The following is a 19,543-nucleotide window of genomic DNA, read 5'->3' as shown; positions in this document are numbered from 1 at the left end:
CTTTGACTTTGTTACGTATCCAGCGGTGGGAGGGGCAAGGGGGCAACTAGCACCCTCACGGACACCATTTCTATCATTTTTTGGAATCGAAATACTTATAGGTAACTCCTCCCGCGTTGGAAGAATATTGTACCTTTCCACCACCCCCCCCCCACCCCCACAAAAAATGGGGGGACACTGGGACGGGAATTGTACATCTTCATTAGCATTTGCAGACAAATAATTTCATGTTTCTACTACACAGGAGACAAACAGTGGACTAATCCGTGTCCTATTTGCAAGGGGCACTTGGGTTCTTTTTTCTGAAGGGGGGGGGGGGGGGGCAACCCATGCGTTTTAACAAGAAAAGGTCATTTTCGCCTTTCTATGTGAGAGAGGTGGAACCATCGGAGTGTGAGGGGGGTGCCCCATGCCTCCCATTTTATTTAGGCGTATGCCACTAGAATCAAAATGTATACAGCCGGCTATTAGCGATTTCAGTTTATTTTTAGCTATGTGCCGCTCTGGATAGACACGAGAGAGTATAAAACAATCAGCAACCGTGCCGAAACCTAACGGAGTTTGATGTACATTCCGCTTATACGAGTCAATGCCTTTCAAACACAGAAGACAGCGGTCCGTATAAGATGATCGAACAGTCAGCCGAGCTCAGCGACTTTCCTCCCCGTCCAAGCGTCTACCTTGGCTGGCTCAGGCCGGGCGTCGGCCGACGGCAGTTGATCAAAATTCATACAGACATATGAGCGAAGATTAGCTTTGTTAATCCGCCATGCGCTAATAGCGATGAATAAAAGTCATATTAGCACATACAATGAGCGCACAATGTGCGGACTTGTGGCACTGGCCGCAGACAATTGGCTCGCCAACGCCAGGGCCTTGTCGTATTTTTCTTCCCCCCTGAAAATGGACAACGCCGAGGGTTGCTTCTCATGCATTATTAACGCCTTGTGCAATATGAACGCTGAAGGGACAACTCCGTACATTTCCTTGCATCACCGAGTTCATTTGTTGCTTTTAATGCCCGAACACAATCGGATTTAAGGAGCTGCCCTCGGACTTGATACGAACGGGAGCGAGGACTCGCGCGCAGCCCGGGCGTAAGACCAACGTGATTGGTGGAAGAAGTGCGCGTGGGCGGGAACGCAGTCTGCAGTGATTGGAGCACAGAAACCTCTATGACGACACTGTTATTTCAATGATTTCTGTAGAATTTCGAGATACGTAAATAAGACTGTAAGAAGCCTGGTCGGGGCAAGAGTTGAGGGCTTGACATTTTTCAGCTGCCGAGAAAGTTATTTTGCTTGCACGCGAGTCACCTGCTCGTATGCATAGACCCATTCCTTTGGGCTTTTGAAATGTTCACAACTTGTTCAATACTTTCTTTAGAAAATGGAACAGATTTAATCTAATCTAGTTTTAATATAATCGGAAAGCAGTCCTCACTAAAGCGTAACGAATTCTTGACGCGGGAACATTCCTAGTCCGTCAAAAGGACAACTAGTGGACTTAGTTTACCTATTTTACTTAAAACATTAGTGTTCCCAAATTAGATAATTTCTTCATCAAGACTATGGCATTACCACATTTGAGCAGCGATCCAAGCGAAGTGTGTCTCTCCCCGGCATCCTTGGATGACGACTCATACTCAAGTGACGAGTCATGCGACGATCTCCCGGACTCTCCTGTCTCCCAAGACAGTGACCAGCCCTCCTCGGGACCCAATGGGTCACAGAGCGGAGTCCGGACAAGACGGCGTGGGAGCGGGAAAGACAGTTCCGAACACCCGGGGAAGAAGCACCTCCGTCCCCCGACCCAGCAGAAGGAGAAGGAGCCCCATCTTGTGCAGCGACGCAACGCCAGGGAGCGACGACGGGTGCAGCTCGTCAACGATGGCTTCGTGCGACTTCGCAGAAAAATCCCAACGGAGCCGAGAAATAAGAAACTGTCCAAGGTGAAGACGCTTCGCTCGGCCATCAATTACATCATGCACCTGCAGGAGACCCTGAATGAGGCAGCGAATCGACAGACAAGGATGGAGGAGATGGAGACAGTTGGCATGACGGTTGCAATGGCACATCAGGCACAGCCTCTCTACAACGAGTGGCAACAGTACGACGTACAAACCATGGTAAGAAACTACTACAATTTCCATGTCAACTCCCTGTGCCGCCACTTAAGGTATATAGCAACATTGGCTTTTCGTGCATCTGTTTTCGTTCGAACCAACAAAATTGCTTACAATCTTAAGAAGGGTGTTTCACAACTAACTTATTGAAGTTTTGAGAAAACCGAGAAAACGTATGTACTTCAATGACTGTTTTCTTCCCAAATATACCATTTCGGGCGGAATAATTCACATCAGGGTATTTGGTACTAATCCCATCTTCACATAAATCAACAAAGCTAAAACCGTACTTTCTCGACATCTATAATGAAGCACAGGTGCGCGCGTGCTGTATGCAATTTTCGCAATAATAATAATGATAACACTTGAGTCTTATATAGCGCACGTATATCTACCAACAATTAGGTACTCAAGGCGATGGTAATTATGTCTTTTTGTAAAGACATGAAATGAAGTTGATGAGAAATGTGAGACCCATTATGTAACACCTTTTGTATAAAGGGTGTACATGTACAAGGTGCTGTGGCGCATATTGCAGCCACTGCCAGAAACACCGGGGACCCCTTCTCTTAGTGATAAGTGTTACTGGGTTCTTTAAGTGCATTAAACAACACACGGGATCTACGGCTTTACGTCCCATCCGAAGGACGAAGCAATAATGGTAAAGTGCCTTGCCCAAGAGCACAGGCACCACGTCCCCCTTCAGGATTCGAACCCAAGTACCAGGGCATACGGGTCGAACACCGTAACCACTGGACCACAGCACCCCACTAATACCCGTACTACTGACGGCTACAACTCTAATGTTACATTAATTTGAACCCGCAGATCTAGGCTACTTACACTTTTTCTTTCAAAAAACAAAACCACACACGCACACAAATTATCGCTCCCCGGTCCTGTCGGGTGTTTCACCTTGCTGTGCAATGGTGCAACAATGTGATTGAGGCGTTCACATTAAATTAAAATTTCAGCAAGTAAAATTTCAACTTGCAGGAAGAAGTTCTTCATTATAATGAAAGGGTAAATATTTTGTGCAAGATAAAACTCGTTTTATTATTTTTATAGCGATTCGAATCAACGTACGCCCGTAAGCTAAATGAAAAGTTACTTACCTATCTGTAAAGTGCGCCAGAAGTATTAGCTACCTTATTTTACGTCACTATGTTTCTCTTTTTAGGGCTGTGAAAGAGAAGACAAAAGCAAATGCATTTATTAGTCATTTCAAAAGTACATGTATTTTACTAAAATTACACTGAATGACAAACTAGCCATAAAGAACATTACTTACGCGTGACGTTCGACACTAGAGGGCGCTTGACATCACCCCTCAATAATCCCTCGTTGCAGGAAGATCCCCAACATTTAAGTAACATTTTAAAAAAAAAACTAGTGAACATCTTTTGTTCACTTGTTTTGATCATTTGGTGAAGTTTCCATGAAGACTTGTTTATGGCCCTTTTCAGCATTTTAAAATATATTTTAGCAATTTCTCTATCGCGAGAGACATCTATAAACACATTTTGTTCATTGCAGCCAAAATGCCTATATGTGTATATTAATTTGTCATTAAAAGCGCTTTAAATTCCAAAATATTCCTCCAAACTGCCATGAGAAGAAAAGTCGCGCCTTGAAGATACATTTTAAGCGATGTGGGCTTAACCAATTATTCACCAATTATATAAAAGCACTTCAAACTTCGAATACTGTTTGAAGAAAAAGGCAGATCCCAAAAGTCAAAACCACACACAATTTACATAATAAAAACAAATTTGGTCAAAAATTTAAGAGAATATATTGCAGTATTGGTTGCAGTAGAATTACGTCATGGAATTGCATGGCGCTGATCTGTATACAATGACATATAAGGCGAGCACTGAACAGAGATTTCAAGATTTCTAGCTACAAAACTCAGCAATGACGAATGAAGATTGACTGGCAAACACACACTAACTGATCCTAACATTATAATTATGTAAACACACAAGGCTATAAGACTAACCAACAGACAGACCGTTTCACAGACTGATCACATATCTCCTCGGAGAACTCTTTGCCGTAGATCGTCGCAACGCCACCCGCCCTCCTAAACTGAAGCGAATCAATTTCGACTGTTGGTTTACCACACAGCTGATAAGCTTTTCTTTTTACCAGAGCCACAAGCAATTGGTGTTTTCAGCTCCCGTTTTTTTTTTATCGCGCGGCGCGTGGCCGGCTACCGTGGCCCGCTCCCAGCCGTCCGTCCGTCGCGTGACCGTGAGGGGGCAAGAAGTCGCGCAAGCCGGGGAGCTTCCTGCTCGGAGAAACCACACAAATCAGGGTCCGCGTGCTGCGACATCATCGTTTATCCAAGGCAGTCTTGGAGGTTTTGTCCGGGGAGACAAGAGTCAGTGGTCTAGGACAAATCCCGGTGAATTGGTATCCAGTGATTGACAGGCAAAGCGGTGTGTGGCGAAGACGAGGTTTGAAAGCGAAGATCACCTTTCCGACCGGAAATGCCCAGAGAGGATTTTTGTCCGAATGAGACGGACTAATTCATTAACAAAGGTCTTGTGAAGGTTTTAGTTGACGGCATTATCGCTCTTGCCAATCTGTAATAATCGTTCATAATCACAAAATACTATGGGTCGGAAATATAATTAATCTACGCAGCCGTAATTTCAAATTAAGAAAAGGTAACTTGTTCTTTTTTATGCGTTAATCTTCTGCACTCTTTGTAACAGACACTCTGGCTACTGAAACTTCTTAACAAAAAAATAAAGATCACATATGCATTATAGATAAAGTCACTTTGGACAACCGTGATGTATAGGCCTTTTCTAAGATACACGTATACTTACAACTAAGGATAAATCGTTACATATGTATGTGCAATTTCTGCTTTCAGTATGATGAAGACTAACCGATCCCTGAATAAGGTACAACATTTTGAATTAAGTGCCGAATTTCGGATTGCAAAAAAAGTTCTTTGTTCCAATCGAGCGTCTAGACGATTCATTCGAACAGCGTATTGTCATCGTGAATAGCACCCTATCGTCAAGTATTGTCAAATGTTTTTTTTTTCTTGCTGCTCTTGAGCCCATTATTGTGCCCGCACATCAATTAAACGAATCTCTTTTCAACCAACGGTCTCGGTCTCAGCAAAGCGCGCCTATATATCTCCAGCGATGCGAGGAGAGCCAGGCGCGGTCATTGAACGGGGACCGTACACCGCGAGACCCTCAGTCGAGCACCATGGGGGTTGCTGTTTGGTCTGATCATGGAGGTAGGACCTCCATGGTCTGATAGTGGTATCAACCCCAAAACTGCCAACGTCGTCGGGCCAGAAAGTTTCCCTCGGAAAATGAGTGGAAACGGCAGCCTTGTCATTTCTTTCTGAAAGAAAATCACATCGTATTCACTGATTTTGGCGGACAGTGATTAAAGGTAACTCGATTATTTGCATTGATCCCAAAAGTAACATGCCGAATTACCAAAAAGCTTATTTGGACTAAATATCGTGCCGGTACTAAGCACCCTGTGAGATTATTCCGTCTGGCTTGCTGTCATTTAGAAGATATAAAAAAAATGCATGTGTTTACAACGATCAAGTCAATTGACTGATCGTTGTTAGTAAAAGAGTGCTATTGACGAAATCGTGTTTGGTGATCGAAAGGCTGTGGACGGTTTTTTTCACTGTTTTCTCGTAAAAGTGAAGTACCCAATGAGCTGAAACTACAACAGGTTAGGTTTTGAACATTCTTCTTTGGATTTTGAGTGGTGTTATTATTGGAAACGAACAAAATATGCATGAAGAGAAAATGATCAGAAAGTATAGATACACGTGCCAGGTGAAATGAACCTTCGAAGAAATAAGAGCTGTATGATTAAACTGCTCATAAGTAATTGAGTTATAGCGGACCCTTAAAGCCCGATGACAAAGGTATGCGTTGTGTTAATCTGATTCGCTTTTGTACCTTTCCAATATGAACTCATGACACATCAGGCACAATGACATAATTTCGATAACCATCAATTCTTGTTCCCTTCAAAGTCAAAAGACCTAACTGGCTTGTCTAGTATCATTTTGTTTCCTGGCCCGACACAGCTAACCACATTTTTCCTCGAGGAAACGGACTCAAATGTATAAATTTTGTTCGTTTGTGAGAAATTTCGTTGGTAATAATTTCGTCTTTTGCTTATGTATGCACACCACGTTCGTTAACTTGGTGACAACATGAAAACCTGTGTCTTTTCCGGTAGACCCCGTCACCCCAATTTCCACCATCACCCCACGGCGTCAGCACCGTGGACGCCCCGGTGAAATTTCCAAATGTCACCGGGATCTCAGGGTTCGGTTCAGTGGTCTGACGATAGGGCGACTTTCTTCTATCCATCAAATGGCAAAATGACTACCGCAAAGCCAGCGGAGCGTGGAATATATAGCCAATAAAACCTCGCCGTCTGACATGTATCGCTGCAATTATTTCTATAGCTATACTCCCGATAACATAGATACATCTTTGGTATGGTTTTATGACTTCAAATTTTATCCTTTCCGAACTGCGTGCGACTAATCCAATGAAAGGGTATCGGCTTATGCACTTCATTGAGATATATACAACGGGGCATCAGCGCATGTCTTGCAGCCGCATTTTGATAAACAGCAAATCTCATTCCCAGAGAACATTCGCTGGTAAATTTCTCTCATTTGATTTCCGTGGGTTTTTTTATTGTTTCATCCGAGATGGAAACAATATGGTAATTGGTTGGCTGGACATGCTGAAATTGATTCTTTTGCTCGGCACAAGACATCCCAATTATCTCATTATACCTTAACGCATCATCTTACACTCAAGTGACCATGCAGGAGGCTTGTCTCCTGAATAGAATTTAAAAAAAATCTGGAGACGGGGTTTTCTGTTTTGTTTCTTTTCTCCCTATAAACACCCCCTGTGCGGATGCTACCAATATTGAGCGGCACACTTTTGTCCGAGTCGACCCGCGCCCGTGCGAAGAAATTTAATGGAGCTTGTTTGGTTAAGTAGGTTAAAAGCCGGGAGACCGAACCCATGAGAACTGGACGGTGGAGACGGGTTGACGGCCACGCGCTGTGAGCACACGGACTGCAGAGCGCGGTGCATCGTTCCCGGCGAGTCTTGAGTCTACATTTGAACTGGTCGAGTAGTTTGCTTGCTTGGTTGGTTGGTTGGTCGATCAAGCGCGGTCGGTACAACCTCGCCCTACATATAACCAACCCTATAAGCCATGAATTTGATGGAACAATTACGGGTAATTCAATTACCCCTTTTTTGTTGAGGGTAATGGACACCATGTGCGACAAAGAAGGAATTTTTGCCGATTCGAGGAACAACAACACAATAAATATGGAGCAGGTTATTAAAAAAGCTAACCCGTCAAACTTTCAGCTCAGTAGATGTCATACTTTTTAAGAAAACTGTGAAAATAGTTACAGCTTCACGTTTCTTCACGCAAAGTATTGGTTTCCGTTGAAAACGGGATGGTTTGGTCCCAGCCAACACGAGGGAATTATGGTAAATCCTCTTTTCTCGAAAATGACAGCATACCAAGCGCAATGACTTCACATGATGCATGATCATACTATTGATACTTTACAATCAAGACCTCTTTCGTGATATTATTACAGTTTAATCTTTTTTCTGTTTGCAAATGGTGTCCAGAACCTTTAAAAAACATGTTGGAATAAAGTGATTTATTCCATGTTTTCATCGTGGATAATAACTGTATGTTACATAAACACACATGTGTTTGTGTACTCATACAAATTCTGGGTATTTGCAGCTTTAAAAATAAGTAAAAAGGCGTATACATAAACAAAATGTGAGTGGAAAATATGTTGCGAAAAAACTAAAAGGTATTCGCAATGTCGAAAAAGACGAATTTTGCAATGTCGTGAACGGAATTCGCAACGTGACAGAAACTTACTGGTGCGGTGTTTACTTAGGGTCGCAATACCAACGATAGATGGAAGAAAATAATTTATTTAGTCGGTCCATGGTCGGTCCGGAGCGATAGGCTGTGAAACAAGATGGGAATGAAAACATGTGCGCGTATTTGCTATTTTAATGCAAAAACAGTACAAAAACAGAGAGCACATCAAGTTTAAAATTTCTGCTTTGATTTATCATATTTTTTGTTGGCTTCAGTTAAAACTTTGGTCATGTATAACAAAACAGATCGCCACATAAGTTTGCAGGACCAACTCTTGCGCATGGTTGCTGTATATTGAACGGTAGACGTGTAATTATGATATTGTAACACAAACAAACGACGTGGCGGGGCTAGCCAAGCGCTCCCTTGCTTCCCCAAAATGCAGCCTATATGCGCACTTTGCAGTTTAAACAATCCCCCCTATACCAATATTGGCGACAATACGCCGGTCGGGCTCCGCCATTGACCGATACAGGTGCACCAACGGGCCGGGACAGAGGGACCACCAGGCCCGATCGATGCTCGAGTCACAAGTCAAAGGCAGTCCGGGGGGAGCACGGGGGAAAAAACTTCCCTTCTCCACCGGGAGCTCAGAGTCGGGAAACCGCAGCAGTTAATCGGATCCGTCGGAAAATTAATATTCATATTGGTTTTTCGGAGGTGTGTGTGTGTTTTGTGCTTTCTTGATATATCTAGGTCCTGTGATTCTTTTTGATTAATATCGGGGTGTAATGTGGTGGAAGGTGGTTGTTTATACACGCCGCGACGGCCACTGTTTGAGGGAGCAGGGCCACGGGTGGCCGGCCCGGGCCGTTTAACAGGAACCTGGTAAAAATCGGACAATGGGAGTCGTTTTGTCACTTTCTGGCGTAAGTCCCCCGATTAACAATAACATTTGCGTTCTTATTTCAAGTTGTGAATCGCCAGGGTTTGTTTTGGGAGTTTACAAAGGATCGGCCGGACGTGGAATTATTCTATTAAATTTTATTGATTTTTTTGGTTCTTCCCGAATGGTATGCCACATGACGAAACTCAATCACGGTGTTTGAAATAGGCCGTGCGCAGCGAACGGGACTTGTGCCAGTTTCATCTGCAGAAGTTCGACACCATAAAAGTCTGGAAATTAAAAATCATATAGTGCATGGATTTTGTCGCAATTTTGACAAAGGAAATAATGAATAAGTTGGTTCTCGTATGTTTGGATCGAGGAATATGAAGTTTGCTCAAAGAAGTGACAACGTTACATTACATAAAGTCTTTTGGAATTTTGCCCTCGGGCCCGACAAATAAAAAGAAATCAATCAATCAATCAATGAATAAATGAAAAAAACAATCTCCATTAATTACCAAACATATAGGTTTAAAACACACTGTTACAAGGCAATTACTGTACACCATACAGATATTTTCATCCATATATTTATTTTATGCCTTTTTTTAAGCAAAGGGTTTAATTCATCTTATAGAATATTATTTCGTTTCGTATAATTTACAAATACACGTATACATAGGTGTCTATGGTTTTTCAATCACATCATGAACTGGCGCTCAAAATGGATCACCCAAGAAATACACAACTGAAGAATAAAAAGTTTACACCACAGATGCGGCATTCAACTTTTTGTCATGAGCCAAAAGACGGAAAATTGCAAAAACAACAGATATTGCCGACTATTATGACTTCTGATAACTGATGCGTTTATCACAGAGCTCCCGACGGACTCAACCCTAGGTGGTAAATACTGGAGCCTCATTTACTATCCCCACTTGACGCTCGTAGCCGGCCCTATGTGTATAAACCGAAGCACTTGTGGGTCCCCAATTCACCTGTCATCTCGGATACAGCAAATCTCTTGATATTCTCAGGGGCTATGCCGGGGCCCTTTGTCAGCGTGAAAGCCTAGCAACCCTGTATACTTACAACTTGCTATTGTTCTTGTTGCTATGTTGCAGAAATAGCCCCAATTTGCCCAAGAACACGGAGAGGGATACAAAAAAAAACGAGAGAGAGTCTGAATTTTGATGAATAAATGTGCGCATTAAAAATGACATTGATTGTGCGGTCGATCTTGTTGCCCCTTTTGACAATCGACCAATAGGCATGATACGTGAAGTCATTGTCTGTAAACTCAACGAGGGTTTGTAATTACGAGTGTTCGGCGTAGACACTCTGGAGTGTCTGGGCCTACAGGGGGTCCGCCGACCACTTCAGCCCATGTGCGTCAGAGACGAACCAAGTCACTGACGAGGTATAAAAGGTCTCTGCTAGAGCGCAAAATGTCTGAAACAAATTTGAGATCAAGTATTCGACCGTAGATTTAGAGAAATATCTTTGCCAACCGCGGGTTGGCGCAAACTATGGAAGGTCAACATTGCAAAAATAAACAATTAGTCATTAATGTTTCCAAACATATCATTGGATTGTTAAAAATACAACATAACAACAAATGCCTACCAAAGACTTAACGGAAAGGCCTCAGTTTCCTGCAAAATGAAGGTGTTAAATATGCAGTTTTTGGTAAAATCTACTGCCAACCACGGCTTAAAGGTATACCCTTGTGGCAGCCCATAAAACAAGGCTCAATGTTCACAAACCGAAAGAAAAGTCTGTATGGTTAAAAAGGGGGCTATACTATGGACTATACTATACTGTGGAGTAAATTGATATGCGAGTTTGAAAATCTAGTAAGGAAACATTTTTTTTTTTTTTTTTTTAAAGAAAAACGGACCTTATCAAGTAAGACAACCAGAAAAAAATAGAGGCGACATTAGTCAAATGAAGGTCCTATACTCCTAACACAAAGAGAAAACCGAGCGATTTTACAACACAATAAAGAACGGTTTGCAGTTCCAATCACTGACTCAATCATATTCATAACTTCGGCAAATAGGGCTGATTTTACCCTAAACCGGAGAAATAATCATCAATCTTTCGGATGATAAGATCGTCGGGGGTACTCTGTATATAAGCAGAAGCGATGGGGGCAGCGAGCGATGATGAAAAACCAGGCCGACTACTCGCCGCCCTGGGCGGTATGCTTGTCCAGTCGGGGCCGCGTGCCTCCCCGGTAGAGACACCCGGTAGCTCAAGGGGTCAGCGTGTAAACTCTTATCGGGGCGAAGAATGGATTCCCCCTTTTTTAACAGACGAGTGTAATTTGGAGGTTTGATGCTGACAAGAATTATGATCGGGACAGTTATCAGGTGGCCTGTGGGTGATGGATGGGTGTATCCTTTAATAAATATATCAAGGAGGATAACCACGCAAAATATTGTGGAATGTTTCTGATCAGGCGAGTCTGTACGACGGTTGCTCTGTTTAACACATCACTGACAAACTTCTGTTGGTAATCGAAGCGTTTATAGCAATATTTAATTAGCCTGATGAAAACACGTGTTTGTTCAAGAGAACTGAAAACTTGGGAAACATTTTCATTAACCGAACAGTGAACTTGAGTAAAAGAACATCATCAAAGGCTATACATTCCACTTTTCTAGGAGAGTGAAAAATAGCCAACCAACGACCCCAGCCGAATAAAAAAAAACCCAGCAATTTGTCTAAATTGACAGAGCTTTCAGAAGACTAATCGCCATTTGTTAACCTCACACAAAAATAAATCTTGAAAGGGGCCACTCAAAACTTGAATAATAATGTGAAATGTGATGATGAGATCGACAATGGACCGTGGTATTACATGAAGCATGCACGCGTGGTTCGAACAGGGGCGGCGGTAGGCGCACATTGTCATTTTATCTCTAAAATCTTTTCCTCCTCGCCTTTTTTACCCCCCCCCCCCCCCACACACACACAAGTAAAGCCATGTTCAGTATTCATGACGCAACTGGTACTACAAGACCAGTTGATTGAGCTGGTAAATTATCTCTCGCATCTTTTTGCTACGGGACGGACGGACGCAGTTGTGTTAGTGAAATAATGGACGGAAATATTGGGGGCTGGGCTTTTCATGTATATATGCCAAAGCCGCCATGCGTTAACTACCCACACAAATCGGCCGCTTTGAACTTAAACAGGGGCCTCTCGATATTTGTGGGGGTACGCAACAGATATGATAAATGGGTCTGCGGCTTTTTTTTTCTTCAACGATTTAACTTCGTTGGGCAGTTTGTTCTGGGCTTTTGACGGAGCGGGTATAAAGGGATGTTTTCAAGCTTTTGAATAGATTAAAAGTGAGTGCTGTGATGAAGCACTCATGCGCTCGATCCACCTGCAAGTTTGTAATCAGCGGGGTTTAAAGCGTCAAACTTGCGCGCTAATAAATCACGTTCTATTCCAATATTGTGGGCGACGTCCATCAATTGGTCTATTAAAAAAAGGCCTCCTTAACTATATGACAGAGGCATATAATTGAAGACACGCTTAAGGCACTTTGACTTTTGAACCACCGCATATGGAATGACTGGTATTGATGTGAAGTAGAGGGGGGGGGGGAACAAATAGCCGGTTTCGGTTTGGTGGCCAAGCTGGAATTTGAATTGTTCCTCAAGACAGTTTACTTTGAAAAGTGAGTGTTAGATTTACGGAAAGTTGATGTTGCAACGTATAACCAACAGATTATACCTCTTGCAGTGGCATGATATGGGATGGTTTATAAAAAGTTAAAACAAAACGTCGTCACTAAAATGAGGTGTGATGGGCATGATATAAGAGGCAGTGCAGCTAGTTTGGCAAGTACATGAATAGTGATTGACGGGACAAGAACACAAGGAAGGACGAAGAAGGATGTGGATATGTGATATGAAAAGCTGAACAAGATGCAGGACCTATATGGGGAAATAAAGCGTCCGGCAGAGAAAAGACTGAGATGGCGAGCCACAGTTGCCAACCTTCGACTCGAAGACGATCCATGATGATGATGATGATGATGATGATGATGATGATGATGATGATAATGAAAACAAAACATATTGCACCATTTAGGCTTGGCTGAGCAACGGACAGAAACATAAACTAAAAACGCATGGACGACGTAAAAAGGGTAAAACTCAAACCAAAGTTTCTCCTGGTTGTCGTTCATGGACTCCTGTATCCTAAAAAAGGGTTTTTTTATACCAGATTTCCTAATCCTTTTCGTCCTCTCTGGAGTCGCTTCATTTTGCCACTCTCCGTTCATTGAGGTCTTTTTTTCCCTAAACAAAGCCTGAGCACTGCAGGGTCTCGTTCGGTAGAAATCTTGTTGCCAACTAAAGGCGAGTTGATTTCCGGTAGGCAATTGTGTCCACCGCCTTTCCATTGCCCCCGGTCGAGAGGTGCGTATCTTCGGCGTACTCTGACCGCCTCGCGACCGCTAGGGTCCACGGGAAGACATACGGCAATCAATCAAGGCTATACACGCCGACCATTTACTCCGTGCGTTTACAAGAGGGCCTCCAAGCCAAAGAAAAGCGGCGCACACCAGGAGTAGAGAGAAATCTTCACAAAGTGACGGGGGTTTTAACGGTGGCGCGCGCGCCGAGTCGCTTAGGGTCAAAAACCTCAAAAAGAGAAAAATCGTCGGTATAGTCTCCGGGCCATTGCTAACACTTGGTAACCTTTTCAGTCTTTGTGCTTGAAATTGTTACAAAATAAGTGGATACACTTGTTCCAAGGGCTATTGTTATGTCCTTGAGCGGATTATAGTACTTATTAGTAAATGGCTTACATCAAGGAAATGTAGGGTTCGCGTTTGACGCGCCGAGTCAGATCAAGGGAACCGAGGTTTAATTTTGGAAATACTGGCAGCTTCTGATGACATGTTTCAAAATTATCGAAACGGAACCACTGTTTTCGGACAAATGTTGTTAGACCGTTATTTGAAATCAAGTTGACAAATCCAATTTAGCTTTTGATGCAGAGTAATAACAAAAAAACCCACAGACTATTATTTTATTATTTTCCTGGACGAAACCCAGTGAGGGTTAAAGACCTCTTCGCTGTTTAGGTATAGTAGTAGAAGGAGGCCTCGTACCCCAGCAGTTAGAGCGTGGGACTACGGAGTGGAGGGTTGGCCGAATCCCATTCGGACCAAAAACTGGAAAACTCTCTCTGACGACCCAACAGTGAAACCAAAGGGTACCCGATTCGTTCAGGGATGGTAAGGCCTCAAGGGCGGATCCGGGGGCGGGGGGGCCGAAACCAATTTTTTTTTTTTATGTGACATCGCAATATAGGCAGGCAATGAGTACACCACCATCTTTTCCTCAAAAAAATTGGTTAAAGTGGTCAGAAATTGCCTCAGATCGCACCACAGAGCATTTAGAATCCAAAAAAATTTCGGGGCCCTTAAGCGGGCCCCGAACCCCACGCCGTAATTTTTTGACCCACTTTTTGGGGGGACCAAAATTTTTGTTGGCCCCCCCCCAAAAAAAATTGTGTTCTGGATCCGCCCTTGTAAGGCCCCGCCACTCATATGCCGCGCCCGTTGAAACAGTAGACCTCTAACATCCCACTGCCCCTCCAGCCAGTAATGGCTATGGGATACCTTTCAGTAGAAAGATCTTACTCTTCATTTCAACTGATTTATGCTTTTGATTCCTTTTGATTTCTAAAATATTCACATCTATTGCTCGGGCAGCTCGTAACTCTTTGTAGGCACAGTGCACGAAGTCGCATTTTACTGGAGCCCGTGTCAATTAATGTCAGACCACCGACTTACTTGTAAAGACGTATCCAATTTTAACAGACTTGGAACAATTTCAGTATAATTGGAAATGGTATTTTATGATATTCGACTACATAATCACAAATTGTGGTCATTTTCCTTTACATTCTTACATTTTGACTGTTGAAAAGACTAAATATCCAGAATTGTCTCTTAATTGAAGTTTTGAATATACATTATTCTTTACAAAAGTGTATTACACGCACAAAATCATAATAATTCACACACTACACAACATTGGTGAGTCATAATTTTCCCTCATTTTTTTCATTCTCTAGTAAATTGCATAGATATATTTGACATTTGACATTTCTTGTTTTATTTTATAATATGAGGTAAAAATAAGAAAGTGGGTATATATATTTGGAACTTGAAGTTATTTCAATGACAAATCAGGATTGTCACGTAACTTTAAAGAAGAGCACTTTTCATTCAAGAATCCCTAAACGTGTCCCCCTATGAAAATATTGTTACGTTTTCCAAATTTTAACTAAAAAAACCCCGGTGTCCAAATTTGCATTATTTTTAGCAACACACAGAGGCTCTGCAGTTGAAAACCGATTTCGCTATGTATAATCACGACAGACGCAGTCCTCAGAACGGCTATCAGAGATTCCCTTGATGTAATTAACAATCAGATTTGATCGAGAATGCCATTTACTTCCCGACCATAATATCACTGATTGGAAAAACAAACCAATTGTGATTTCTGCTTGTAAACTCCACTTTGCAACAACACATCGAGGTTGTCCACTCCTTAAGTGGCTAAATTATTACGTGCTAACTGATACTAATGAATATCAATCATGTTTTGATGATGTGTATTAAATCCGAAAGCGGATGAGCGAGGCAGGTGATCTTACCGGCGCGGCCGGGAAAGGCAGGTGATTTCTTCTCCCCTAGAACCCCTCAGTCAGGCGCGACTGCGCTGGAATTAATTACTCCGGCAATTCCTGTAATATTTCTCAGAGGAAACTCATTGCAAGAGAGAGAGAGAAAAAAAAACCAGAAACTGCAATGGGAAAGAGAGAGACGGGAAGAGCGCAAGAGAGACAGAATGGGGAGGGAAATGCATCTCATTCCCGAGGAATAATAACTTGGGCAGGTGATTTCGAGAGTCCGTATCTATACGAGACGCGCTCAATCGCAGTATCCCTGGCCGCTCCGGGCTTTCTATCGATTTTAGAACCCCGTGATTACGGGGCTTAGGCCAAAGAAATTCAGGTCTCAGGGTTTTGGCCGTCCAAGTAGGAATATTTTAATATGTAATAATTCTTATAAAAAACTTCAGACACTTTCGACACAAAGTGTTATAGGTTTTCCTGGTAACTTTAAGTTTTATCACACAAATTCGATGGAAAGATTCTTTGATATCGTTCCAAACACCTTTAGGCACCATTGCTATTTTCAATTTCACATTTTCATTAATGTAGATTTCATTTTGGGTGGTAGTATTGACTCGAAATAGTACTCATGGAAATGTACTCGACTACAACACTTTTTTTTGTTGGGGGGGGGGGGCAGTGTTATTCACGTGTGTAGCGTTACAATTCGTTCCAACTTTGGCATAATTCGTCTCATGTCGAGATTGGCGTTGTATTGAAAAAGCTGATTCGTTCTGTTTCTTCATTTATTTAAACGCATATTCACTACGTACATTCCATACATGTTGCCGGCGAGAGCGGGCACTGAAGCCAGATTCGATACGATATAACGAATGCAGTCCACAAAATAAGAAGTAGTCCATGAAAAAAAAACCTGTTTGTGCATTTGAAGGAAGATATGCGATAGGGGACCCCCTCTTTTGTGTTGGTCATCACGGCGAATCTCAGGAAATCTTCTGAAATATCCATCAGGGGGTTGTGTTAGATTAACAGTAGTCCAGAGTGTGTACTGGGTGTAGGGACACTGGGCGGTACCCCTCGACATCAAATCGTACGCGGTAAATGTTTGTGTCTGAACTGACTGTCTCCAGAAATCACGACGAATTTATAAGACGGTGCAGTTCTGATAAAGGTCTGCATGGGACACAGAGTGCAAGAACCGTAAGAGCAAAGCGATCGTTTGTACTATGTTCCCAAGGAAACATCCAGCAATTTGGATCCGAGTTGCAGATCCTGGGTGGCTGGCGGGAGGCAATTGTCACCGAGGCCCGCCGCGACTCACTGCAGGTGCACACACACTCAGCCAGGGTTCATCTACTTCCGCTCCAACATCTAGCCCAACTTCCGGCAATATTTCTATAGCTTCCGGTTGACAGGACAGATTCCCCCCTATGAAAGCTAATGAGGACACATTGCTGCGGCTTTGGATACAGGAGAGGCTAATCATGGAGTGGCGTTATGATCGAATCAACAATGCACGGACTTCTGGTCGTGGATTCCACTCACAAGCAGAATTGATCGAGTCGTCAATGATGCTTCGATTTATAGACAGTGTATGACAAGGGGAAGAGAAAAATCACCTCTTGATCACTGGCACCTTCTTGGCAACTTAAGGTTGTCCAAATATCTATATGTATAGTCTTTGATAAATTTCACGAAAAACGTTCACGCGGTCGCACATCCAAAGTGTTCTCATGTAAAACTGTTTGTATGAGCGGCAATTCAAATAAACAGTGTATCAAACCTTGGAGAGGTTTATGGGAGGTTTATGGGATGAACCTATCTTGGAAAAATGCAAAACGACGATGCTCATCCGCGCACGGGGAACATTTTCAAAGACAAAAGGACAAATTAATACGGTCTTCTGTTAAACACCTTGAACCATAAATCTCCCTCCCTCCCTGCCTGGCAAATTCAGATACGCCATCACAGCAGTCAAAAACAATCAAGCGACTGTTTTTAACAGTTAAACATTACCTTGTCAAGTCAATGTTGTCATGGTTTGACTGGCGGTGATTGATATGCCAGCTGTACCTAGTTACCTCTTTTGTCTGTTGATGGAATTTGATTATTCATAGTGTTTACATGAAAGTGATCGGACTGGTTGTTTTTTACTTGCCTGTATACAGATGCATGGCAAGGGAAGTGGAAGACATTTTGGACTGTCTGTGAATGATCAAACAATATGAGGGTTCACAGCACGCAGCGTGAAGGAACAATTGATTTCATGTTAAACTATTTACTGGTTTAAATAATTTACTCAGTATTCTTACTTTCCATTTATCTTTTCTCTTACAGTGCAATGGTTACAACGACTACCCCGTAGAGAATCACCCTGGCTACTACTACTAGATGATGCCTTCATCACCATAGCAACACGAACCGTGGATGAGGAACCGTTTTGGTGAAACAATGTCGTCATGATGAGTGACGTCAGTCTCCGGGTTTTCTGACAGTGCATCACGATTCACACATACGAAGGAACGATATTCGATGACACGTCATCGGGCAAACACTCAACGAGAGCACGCCCTCTTGTGGAAAGATACAGAAACAGGAGGTTTTCGGTCTGTTGTGGTCTAGGAGTTGAGACTGCGGTCTTTAGAAATAATTTTACGACAATTTCGAACTGATTGATAAATAGTCGTCGGGTTTCTTGAAACCGAAACATTGTCTATCAAGTTTGTACATAGAATGGCAACTATTGGTATTTATTGCCCTATTTTCGGCGCAGTGTATTTAGAAGGAAGAAAGAAGAATTCAATGTATATATTGGTCATTAAAAGAAGTAAACCATTTATTGTGATTGTTTTTGATATAATTACCATTATACATAGATGTTTACTGAAATAGAATATTAGGGATTTTTATGTCACCTGCCAACTATAAAAAGCATAAGTCCACTTTTCTTTCAAAGGTGATGAATGGATTTTAAAGAAAATCTACTTTTTTGTCTCGTTATTTGAAGTCGCAAAAAGTAAAAAAAAAAAAAAACCAAAACAAACAAACCGGGATTTCATCAGAAACGAAGTAACAAACTACTCCACATTATCACACAAGGGTGTACGTGTGAATGTTAAAGTAATTAATTAAGCAAATAAATATTATGGATTATATAAATTAACGTAGCCCTACATGTGCAATATACTATTTTCAGATCATATTTGCAATTTAATGGGCCAAGGTGGAATAAAACTTGGTTGGTTGACGATGTTTACACTCAAAGCGTTTGATAACAAATGTACATGTGTGTCTAGTGACTTTCATTTAGGCCTACTTCAAACTTTAATGCCACGAAAGGAACCAGTACATTATTTTGTCCCTTTCATTCAACCCGACGACACAAGGCCACAATTCTGTAGCCATACATCTTCTCTTGATTTAAACATTCTCTCAGTCTCAAGATTTACAATCCCCGGCGCCCTAACCATACTCTTCATTGGACCTTCATTTGTTATATAATGTCCTTCAAAAAAACAGGCTAAGAATTTAAAAGGCTGAAAATTAAAAATGCATGTAAAAGGCTTTAAGGGGCTATCCGCTTTCGGTAGTGCACTCTAGCAGCCAATACATTGCGAACACTGATTTATAACAAGTATTTATAACATCGATTAACCATGTACATACCCGGCACATTCAGTACGCAAACTAGATTATTGTACTCGAACGATTTGATAGAGCTCAACTATTGGAAAGAAGTAGGACTATTCAGCCGTCATTTTGTTGGTTGTGCACAGTGCACAAACGTACACATGGGACGAAATCTTAGGGTAAAACGATTGAGCAAGACAGCACGCAGCACGAAAATAAAATGGCGGCCACGGCGAGTGCATCGTGAATGCACAAAACTGCAACGATTCGCATACACGCATGGCATCAACTGGAAAATCAGTAAGACAATTGCATTTCAACCAAACAAACTA

At 42.3% G+C, this 19,543-nt stretch overlaps 1 protein-coding gene across 1 annotated transcript; it reads left to right on the top strand.

Moving 5' to 3' along the window:
* Window positions 1-1,016: 1,016 nt before the first annotated feature.
* Window positions 1,017-18,710, top strand: LOC119742556 (achaete-scute homolog 1-like). Its single transcript, XM_038218623.1, has 2 exons — window positions 1,017-2,128; window positions 17,919-18,710. The coding sequence occupies exons 1-2, from the start codon at window positions 1,571-1,573 to the stop codon at window positions 17,970-17,972; spliced, it is 612 nt and encodes a 203-aa protein (XP_038074551.1). The 5' UTR covers window positions 1,017-1,570; the 3' UTR covers window positions 17,973-18,710.
* The last annotated feature ends 833 nt before the right edge of the window (window positions 18,711-19,543 follow it).

Source organism: Patiria miniata, unplaced genomic scaffold (genome assembly GCF_015706575.1).
Source record: "Patiria miniata isolate m_02_andy unplaced genomic scaffold, ASM1570657v1 HiC_scaffold_6, whole genome shotgun sequence".
In the NCBI taxonomy this organism is placed as follows: Eukaryota; Metazoa; Echinodermata; class Asteroidea; order Valvatida; family Asterinidae; genus Patiria; species Patiria miniata.
Note: the sequence above shows the minus strand (reverse complement) of the source record. Positions and strands in the feature narration are given on the sequence as shown.

What these genes read in the sequence shown, in the direction of transcription:
- LOC119742556 (XM_038218623.1), top strand. Translation starts at nt 1,571, where the DNA reads ATGGCATTACCACATTTGAGCAGCGATCCAAGCGAAGTGTGTCTCTCC. An exon ending in AGTACGACGTACAAACCATG is followed by an intron (nt 2,129 to 17,918) that starts GTAAGAAACTAC and finishes TTTCTCTTACAG; the next exon opens with TGCAATGGTTACAACGACTA.